Source organism: Siphateles boraxobius, unplaced genomic scaffold (assembly GCF_051911475.1).
Source record: "Siphateles boraxobius isolate OS27281-9 unplaced genomic scaffold, OSU_SipBor_1 68, whole genome shotgun sequence".
Lineage (NCBI taxonomy): Eukaryota > Metazoa > Chordata > Actinopteri > Cypriniformes > Leuciscidae > Siphateles > Siphateles boraxobius.
The window spans coordinates 10,511,427-10,522,139 of record NW_027509195.1 but is presented as its reverse complement, the minus strand read 5'-3'; the positions used below and the strand labels follow the sequence as shown (position 1 = coordinate 10,522,139).

The 10,713-nt window shown below is 36.6% G+C and overlaps 1 protein-coding gene across 2 annotated transcripts in view; it reads right to left on the bottom strand.

Moving 5' to 3' along the window:
* Positions 1 to 1,819: 1,819 nt before the first annotated feature.
* Positions 1,820 to 10,713, bottom strand: part of ntrk1 (neurotrophic tyrosine kinase, receptor, type 1) — a 28,061-nt gene continuing 19,167 nt past the window's right edge. For both annotated transcript variants that reach the window (XM_077214636.1, XM_077214637.1), the window contains exons 15-17: positions 9,537 to 9,777; positions 9,076 to 9,234; positions 1,820 to 5,025 (exon numbers count right to left, since the gene is read on the bottom strand). In XM_077214636.1, the coding sequence (XP_077070751.1) occupies positions 4,840 to 5,025; positions 9,076 to 9,234; positions 9,537 to 9,777 (586 nt within the window). In that variant the 3' untranslated portion in view covers positions 1,820 to 4,839. The remainder of the gene's footprint in view (positions 5,026 to 9,075; positions 9,235 to 9,536; positions 9,778 to 10,713) is intronic.

Sequence of the window (10,713 nt, the reverse complement as noted above, 5' to 3'; positions counted from 1 at the left end):
CCCATTTACAATGGTTTCATAGGGGCACTGGAACAATCATTCATATAAACGCATTAAACTTTAGTTTACAAAGACGTGAAACTCACCGAGTAGTCTGGGGTGTTCACTGATATGCTCACGCAAAAATCGCTGCAAAAGATGCTTTCCAACTGGTGTTTTACGATTCCTTGTAAAACTGTGGACCTATTTTTCCAACGCCTCACAACCGGACATTCTTCCAAAAACTATGATAAAACCTGTTGGAAAGCATCTTTTGCAGCGATTTTTGCCTGAGCATATCAGTGAACATATCCCCCCCCCCCCCCCACACACACACACACACACACTCACACTCACACACTTTCAATTATTTTACTGCAACAAAATGGTCAGATTTTTTAAATAAAAATATTTTTTGAATGAAAGATCAAAAGGATAAACAATGCATTTTTTACAGCCATTTTTGATCATATTTACCAGGGGTAACATTAATTCTGACCACAACTGTATATGTAAAAATCTGTATGAACATTTCTCTTTTGTTTCTGAAAATGACCTTATGAAGGGGAGTAAATAGTGACAGAATTTTCATTTTGGTTGAACTGTCCCTTTAATTGTGCATCACAAGTCATTTTAGTGTCTGAGGCAGGAATACACAGACTGCCTGGAAAAGGGGTGAAATGGAATAGTGGTCCAGACACAAATGACCCGTGAGATTTGAGTTTAGGCACAGCAGAGGCAGCGATACCATTACCCAGAATGCATTACAGTTCTCTAGAGTCTCTGAGCTGAGGCAAAATAAATGTGTGGAAGCGATAGTTGGTCAATGTTGCCCCCCTCAATACAGATGTACTGTGATAAGTGTTTGGATTTCTTACAAAATCACCCAGATATTTGTTCAGCACAGCATTCGAGAATACCTGATATCTTGTCAAATGTTTACAGATGCTACATTTTAATTGAATGAAACCATTGCCTCTTTCAGGCTATGGTACAGTATGTTCGTGGATGTATCTGTGTTGTAATCTGTATTAGTACTGAGGTTTCAACTTCACCTCCATCTGTCACCTTCTTCCAGCATCTCTTCTGTCCATCTGTTGGTTTCTGTAAAGATCCTCTTTATATCTCATCACCTCTGCCATGTTATTTGCACTCTCCATTATGTCAGAAAATCAGACCTTTTATACAAAGGATTAATGTTACAAATTTGGGTAGAACTTTTACAACAAGGTATCATTTGTTAACATAAGTTAATGCATTATCTAGCTAACATTAACTAACGATGAGCAATAGATTTTTTAAAGCATTTATTCATCTTTGTTAAACATTAATAAAACGTTAGTAAAATTGAATTGTTCATGTTAGTTCACAGTGCATTAACAAATGTTCTCAAATACAACTTTGGATTTTAAAAATGTATTATTAAATGTCGAAATTACCATTGACTAATACTAATAAATGTTGTAGAATTATTGTTAATTGCCAAATCATGTTAACTAATATAGTTAACTAATGTTAACAAATAAAACCTTACTCTAAAACCCAAATTTGATTATTTAATTGGCAACCTAGAAATAGTGCAGAATCTCAAATATTTCTTCATCTTACATCATAGCATTTCTTGGTTTTAAAATGTAAAAAAAATATTCAGTTGAATCCCACATTTTCAGTGTAGCCTCCGATTTTTGAGCGTCATATAATGTCAAATTAGTTTTACATAAAAACAATAGAAGTCTATGTTTGCGGACTGATATGGCTGGTAATGACTAAATTTGCATTTATGAATAAATAGAGCATAATGTGAACATCATGCAGCAATAATGTGAGATAAACAATGAGATTATGACATTAGAATAAAATCAAGTTTAATACAGCTACTGTACATTGTCCATCAACAAAGTCAAAAACAAAGTCAATCCAAATTGTTATTTTTGTTCAATGAAAAAAATGATATGGCTGTCAGATGCTGATGCATGCTCTCTGACTATTACTGATGTTAAAGGAATATTTATCTTGACTTTCATCCTTTGAAAATGTACTGTATTCTGATTCCCAGCTGTAAACCAGTTGTTTAATTACCAGGCATTGAAGTAAAGACTTGTATTAACACTAGGTAAGATTAGGTTTAATAAAAATAGAAAATCAATAAAAGAAAATAATGTAATTCAGTCACTAGATTATGTACAAGAGGCACAGCCAGTGAGTAAAAATGATGCACAATAAAATAAATAAATGGTAAACAGCGACCACTGTAGATTAACATGCTGTATGATAAATTAATATTTGATTGATTGATTGATCTATGCCCTTGCACCATATTATCATGCTGGATTCTGGCTGTGTTCGGAATTGCATACTAGCATACTGCTCCTATGGTTTCTGCAGCATGTGGTTCAATAGTTCATAATTACAGCTCAAAATACAAGCGACAGCACATGACAGCACATGAGCAAAGATGGCATCATGCATGTGTACTTACAGGCCTGCATGCTCTGGCTGAGCTGTTGAGATGAATGGGAATGCTCATGGAAAGCAGATGTTATAGTTATTATAACACAAAATGTTATAAAAAAAATAATTAAGGCAAGATACTACAGACAAAACCAGTGTTTTTCCAAGCGCTGGTCCATTTCAACACAATCTCATGGCAATTCGTAACTATTTTATGTTTTGGCGAATTGGTGGCTATAATTTGTATGAATTCGTACAATCTCATTCGTATGTTTTCGAATGATCTGCTGACGCCCCGGTGGCGGTTGGGTTTATGGGTACGGTTAAGTGAGAAGAAAATTGTACATTTTCGTATGCTTCGCATCGTAAAAATTCATACAAAATCACCACTTTTTTAAAAATAGTTACGTTTTCCTGTGAGATTGGGTTTCCAGTAAAGACTTTGGGCTATTTTGCTCTCATAACTTGTCGTCTTCAGATAATTGAAAAGAAAACATAAAAAAATTACATTTAAGTGTTTATTTTTGTTATACTTGATCTATTTTTAGATTTCAATTACAAATACATGTCTAGCCTTTTTCTCCTGCAATCTCCACTTGAGTTGCACTACATCCACCAAACTTTACAGTGTTATTCCTATATTTTGAAGGATTTTACAGATGATTTGTTCATTTGATTTCATTATATGAATAATTTTTTTCTGGCTGTTGACAGTATTTTCGGATTTATTGAGTTATTCAAGAGATATCCAAAATCCCGTCTGTAAAAACCTTTTAGCCTACTCAAATCAACAAAATAAAAATTTTGAACTTGGCTTTATCAAATGTTCATATTACGGTTTTGGAAAGCATAACATTTCATAAAACTGGTAATACAAAACAATTGTCTTTGGATATGTTTACCTGACAATGTCGCTTTTTTCGCATAGCCTACAGACGACAACATTGTCAAAACAATCCCCGTTCACACGGATTCACGAAAATGATAAAAAGAACTGCTAGGCCAGTAGTTGGCGATGTCACTGTGTAAAGAAACACTACACGCCTATAGAATGAACATGTAATACGTGTGCACATGATGTCACCGTTTTTGTAGTTTACACTGACTGTAACGGTATCATTTTCAAAAACCAGATTTCAAAAGCTTGCGTTTTCAGGCCGCCAAAATGCCATTGTCGTGTAAATGAACGGTAAAAATTTACAAAAAAAGTTTTGCTTTTTGTAGAAAACGATGTCGTGTAAACAGCCCCTTAATGTACTGTTATTAATAAACTAGGGAAAGAATGGTGATATCTATTGTTGAGAATGACCATATTCACCTGTAGTGTCTTGCCTAAAGCATGCAATTCATGTGACAAACTACTGCTTGAAAATTTTACAGTCCCATAAAACAAACTGTTACGATAAAAAAAAAAAATTGCAGTATGTAAGTTCTACATTCCGTACACAGCCCGTGTGTTTCCACTGTTGTTGTGTAGTTGCCGACCTTGCTGATGCTTCTGATTTAGATAATAAAGCAGAACTCTGGAGCCATAACAGCAAGTTGCTGATAAACATTGAGAGATGTACAATACATGCATGTGAAGAACACGCATAACATGTTGATGTAATATAATCGCAAGACATTGAAAAGAAATGCAGTCAGCTTGGCACAACGTGGAAATCAACCTTTGTTTTGGGGGCACATTATTTAGAAACTGCACATGATGGTTAAAGGTGAAGTATGTAATGTATGTGCCATTAAAGCAGCAAATGCTAAAATAATGACCAGGAGTTTTATTACAGAAACTTCCTATCTTTATTCTTGACCTAAGATTTTAAAACATTCTGTTTACTAAGTTAGAATAATTCTGTAATACAGGCACCGGTTTTCACTTTATCCATCTCCCATTGGTCAGACAAAACAGTAAGTCCCTCCCCCAAATTCACGCCATTGGTTGAGGAACTGTTGTTGGGTAGGGCTGGGCGGAATGCTCAAATAAACAGAGCCACCCTTTTTACATTTAATCGGGGAAATAAGCCTAAAATGTCTCTGAAAATGAATCTGAAAATGACACACTTCACCTTTAATGAACTTTAATTACAAGACCTTGACAACAGTATCCTTATATAGAAAATCTAGTGTCTCTTCAAGGTTGAGTCATGAAGATCCATGAGCAATTTCCATTTATGCATGTTCAAAGTATCCACTGTGGATTTACTCAGTCCATTTCAAATTTAAACCACTTGGACACAATGTTACACGTTTATTGGATTAAACGTACATATCAACAAACACCGTAAAACATTCATACTGCACATCTGAGACAGTTTGTGAATTCTGTCTGTCGTCAACCCACCATTGACTTTCCTCCTAGCCCAAACTTCCAGCCATCAGAAGCATGTGTTTTCCGTGCAGGACCATGTGCTGCTACTCCAGGATGTCCAGATAGACAGGTGGGCTTTTGACGAGGGCCACGAGGCGGTTGTAGATGTCCTTGATGACGAGCCTCTGCTGTGGTTCTCTCTGCCAGCAGCCCTGCATGAGAAGGTGCACTTCCTTTGGGCAGGTACGTGGCCGTTCAAGCTCTCGTCCCTGCGTGATACACTCAATGGCCTGGAAAGAGGGTAAATATTTCATATTTACAATGAGATAATTGCAAAAAAGGTTAAGATATTTATAGTGGAATTTTAATCTGCAGGGTATTATTCAATATTTTAAATATTTTATATATATATATATATATATATATATATATATATATATATATTATGCCTATAATATATTAATACATTATCATTATTTATTTATTTATTATTATTGTTAAATTATTGTATTGTGTAGGCCTATATATATATATATATATATATATATATATATATATATATATGTATATATATATATATATATATATATATAATATTTAAAATATTGAATATTCAATCAATATTTTCAATTTTCATATATATTATGCCTATAATATATTAATATATTAACACATTATCATTATTTATTTATTATTTTTGTGTAGGCCTATATATATATATATATATATATATATATATATATATAGTTTTAATTTTCATATCATATTTTATTATTATTTGATTATACATATATGTTTGTTTTTTTATTACTATTATTGTGTTTTTTCCCGAGGTCCACTTTTAATGTCAGTAATTCAAAAAAAAATTGCACAAAAATCATGAATTGATAAAATGATTTTTATTTTGGATATATTATATATATTTAATTATTTTTCTGAATTATTATTATAAATCAATATATATAATTATATATATTATAATGCTTTCAAAGGGGTCATATAAGAGACTCTTAAACATAATTATTAATAATTACGAATTTGATATATATCACTAAAATATTGTTTTATGTAAAATTATGTATTTTATGACCCCTTTAAAAGCACACACTCATAGCATACATTTATATATAATTATGCAAAATTTTAAATGTAATATTTTTTAATTATTGTTAATTATTTCCTGAGTCTTGAGTCTTTACAAAAAACATTTACTGATAAAACTATGTGCTACCTTCTCTCTGACCTTTGGAATTAAACTTCCCTTTTTTGTAGCTTGATACCTTTAAATTCCAACATAAGCATCCTCTTCATATATAAACTGAATAAAATTATAAATGCAACACTTTTGTTTTTGCCCCCATTTTTCATGAGCTGAACTCAAAGATCTAAGACCTCACAGGTGTGGCATATCAAGATGCTGATTAGACAGCATGATTATTCCACAGGTGTGCCTTAGGCTGGCCACAATAAAAGGCACCCTCTAAAATGTGCAGTTTTATCATACAGCACAATGCCACAGATGTCGCAAGTTTTGAGGGAGCGTGTAATTGGCATGCTGACTGCAGGGATGTCCACTAGAGCTGTTGCCCGTTCATTTCTCTACCAAAACCCGTCTCCAAAGGCATTTCAGAGAATTTGGCAGTACATCCAACCGGCCTCACAACCGCAGTCCACGTGTAACCACACCAGCCCAGGACCTCCACATCCAGCATCTTCACCTCCAAGATCCTCTGAGACCAGAAACCCGGACAGCTGCTGCAACAATCGGTTTGCATAACCAAAGAATTTCTGCACAAACTGTCAGAAACCGTCTCAAGGAAGCTCGTCTGCATGCTCGTCGTCCTCATCGGGGTCTCAACCTGTGACCCTGATCGTCGTCGTATTTTGTTGTCGTAACCAACTTGAGTGGGCTTATGCTCACATTCGATGGCGTCTGGCACTTTGGGGAGGTGTTCTCTTCATGGATGAATCCCAGTTTTCACTGTACAGGGCAGATGGCAGACAGCGTGTATGGCGTCATGTGGGTGAGCGGTGTGCTGATGTCAACGTTGTGGATCGAGTGGCCCATGATGGCGGTGGGGTTATGGTATGGGTAGGCGTATGTTATGGACAACGAACACAGGTGCATTTTATTGACGGCATTTTGAATGCACAGAGATACCATAACGAGATCCTGAGGCCCATTGTTGTGCCATTCATCCACAAACACAGGTGCATTTTATTGTGCCATTCATCCATCACCTCATGTTGCAGCATGATAATGCACGGACCCATGTTGCAAGGATCTGTACACAATTCCTGGAAGCTAAAAACATCACAGTTCTTACATGGCCAGCATACTCACCGGACATGTCACCCATTGAGCATGTTTGGGATGCTCTGGATCGGAGTATACTACAGCGTGTTACAGGTCCTGCCAATATCCAGCAACTTCGCGCAGCCATTGAAGAGGAGTGGAAGAACACTCCACAGACCACAATCAACAACCTGATCAACTCTATGCGAAGGAGATGTGTTGCACTGTGTGAGGCAAATGGTGGTCACACCAGATACTGACTGGTTTTCGGACCCTCAGCAAAGGAGAAGTGCTCACTAACACAGATTTAGCCAGATTTGTGAACAATATTTGAGAGAAATAGGCCCTTTGTGTACATAGAAAAAGTCTTTGATCTTTGAGTTCAGCTCATGAAAAATGGGGGCAAAAACAAAAGTGTTGCGTTTATAATTTTGTTCAGTGTAGAATAGAGATTGTTGACATGTAAATGTGGGCAGTCATGTAATAATGTATTCAGATGTTCAGAATGGGCCATTTCTGTAGCTTTGTGTCAATAATACTCTTTTATTTAGTGTGGAGGAATTTTTGGAAACGCATAATTTTACAGTGTGTTAACTTACTTGTACTTACAGTGTACTTCCCTAAGAAAGTACTGGGTAATAACGCTCAATTTTACAGTGTGTTAACTTACGTGTACTTACAGTGTACTTACCTAAGTAAGGTAAGTACATGGGTTAAGGTTAGGTTTAGGCGTAGATTTAGGGTTAGTACCTAGTTATTACCCAGTTATTGTAATTACTATAATAAGTACATAGTATGTACATGGGGAACAGGACTGTAAAATGAAGCGTTACCGAATTTTTCAGTTCTATGTTTTTGTAGTACATTATGTACACATGTATTTCAATAAAAAGAAATCAAAGAAAATGTATTTCTCATGATATGACCCCTTTTACTCTATTTTCTACAAGCAGCAGCTGCCTGTAAAGCATCACTTTCTTTTCTCCATGGCTATTCCTGGTGGCTATTTAAAACGCCAGTGACTTCAAGCCCTTATAGCATTGCCTCTTAATCAAATGAGGTGAAGAGACTGTCAGCAGCACACAACATCATTCTGAAATGGGCTTTCAATCACTGCAATAAATTAACAAAAATTCACATTGACCCCTCTGAAAGTCTGGCACCCTCTTTCCTTGCAGATGGAAAGTCACGAACGATCCGTCTCTGTCCCGTTCAATTAGGCTTCCGATAATTAGCTGTGTCCATCATGGCTCGGGAAGGATTAGGTTAACAAGGTTAAACAACGTCGGCCCAAGGCGAAGATGAGGTTTAATCGGATTAAAATCGAGTCGGCGGGAAAGTGATCTACCTCTCTGTTGAAAGAAGAGAGGCCTCTCCAGCGTAATAGTGCAGTTGCGGTCACACCAGAGTCCACTTTTTGGTGCCTAATCTGAGAGGTCTGGATCACTCTGGAACCGAAAAAATCTATTGATCTTCTTATTCATAAGTGCTTAAGAGCACAGTCTGACCCAGTCCAAAATGGATGTTCACATCATGATGAAGGTTGGGAAAAGCTCTGTCTGTTTTCTTTAGCTCGCTGACCAGCACTGATGCAATCAGACAGCCTAAATCACTTCTGTCATTGCAAGTAAACATTATAGGAGCCATTGATGAAGGTCTTGACTGTCACTTTTGGTCAATTTAATGCATCCTTATTGCACACAACAATCAAATTCTCTCAAAAAGAATCTTATTGAAAACAAACTTTTGAATGGTAGTCTAACTTTGATTGAAAAATAAAATATGCAGAATAGTACTTAGAAATACTAAAATAATCATTAATAAGATCAATCGGAACCACAATTGTTACATTTCTGATTTCCATCCATATACAGGAACAACTTGAGGGTAAATGATGACAGAAGTGTAATTTGTAGGTAAACTTTTTCTTTAAAATCTGTTTGCTTTGTGGTTGTATTGTTTAAACTCTCAACAATGAATACGTTTGACATTTAAGGTACAATTAAGCAGCCATAAATGGTTGACATTATATGTGGCACTGTACCTCACTGTTGGATAGCTGATACCAAGGTTGTTTGCCGTAGGTGAAGATTTCCCAAAGGACCACTCCAAAGCTCCAGATGTCACTCTCCGTTGTGAACTTCCTGTACATGATGCTTTCTGGTGGCATCCAGCGAATGGGCAACATCGTCCTCCCACCGACCTGATGACGTGAGCGAGAACAAATTACAATCGAACATCTCTGCTGTTGGTAAATTTACAATAACTTGAAAGGAAAGAAAGACAAAATCACAATCTCTTTAGTGTCTCAAATGTTTCCGGGTTGTGTCACAAATCTTTCTCAAATGTCTATGATTTCTCAAATTGTAATCAAATTTGCACATGTACCAAAAGTAGAGATCTCAACATGAACATACTGTAGATATTTCCCTCCAAAGATCAATGCTCTGTGACTTTTTACAGTTTTTGGAGTAACATCATTGATATTGATATTAAATGTTTTACCCTGTAGTAATCAGTGCTGTAAATGTCTCTCGACATCCCGAAGTCCCCGATCTTCACCACCAGCCCTTCTCCAACCAAACAGTTCCTGGTGGCCAGATCTCTGTGGACAAAATGAAGGGAAGCGAGGTACACCATGCCCGAAGCGATCTGAGCTGCGATTTGGAGCATCTGAGGAAGGGTCAACTGACCCATCGGAGGAACCTTCATCTCGTCCAAGATACGAGCATCTGGACCGTGAGCCCTGTACCAACACGACACACATTATATAACAGCTGCCTAAAAACATTAAGCTGAGAAAAGAGATTTCGGATGTGTTCTATTTTTGCAGTATGTGCATATTATGTGAATTTTCTACATGCATCGATTACCCTACTAAATTGTTCTAGATGTTAAGTATACATTTAAAAGCACACTAAACTTTCCAAAATGGTGTTTTTGCAGTAAAGCCATAGAAGAACCATTTTTGGTTCCAGAAAGAACCTTTCAGTGAGCAGTTCTCAGTGTGAAGAACCTTTTTACACTATAAAGATCTTTGTGCAATGTAAAGGTTTTATGGATGTGTTGTATACATCTATGGTTCTTTATGGAATCATAGATGCCGATAAAAGCCTTTATAAGAGTGTATGTGGAATACTGTATCCCACAATGCAATGCCCTCTACTTGATCCTCCACAGAGTGCTGCAAAAATTATATATTTTGCAGACCAGACAAGTTAGCGTTACCCTAGTCTCGCAAAGCCAGACCTTCAGACTGACGGCAGAAGGTCTGTCCTTTCATTGGCCAAGGACCGGACAAGAGGATGTTTGACTGACATGTGACGCAACCATTCCAGCACCATGTTTTGTGAAAATGTATCGTTCATAGTCCTACAATGGTGTGTAAAATCTTAGACATATTTTAAGGAGTCTGTGCTGCAAACTTCACATACTTTACAAACTCCAGAGTTTAATTGACCCTGATAAGCGCTCATTGTCACAGTTGTAAACACAACGGCTTTTTTCTTCCATGAGGGAGTTTGCATCAAGGCAAAAGAACGGACCGTTAAAGCATGCGACACACGTCTCCTGGACATCCTGTAGAATTCAACCAATCAGAAGACTACTTCAAAAATCAGCCAGCGGTCTGTGGGCGTCACGTCTGAGAATGAGACTAGCATTAACCTGGTTCCTTCAGCAA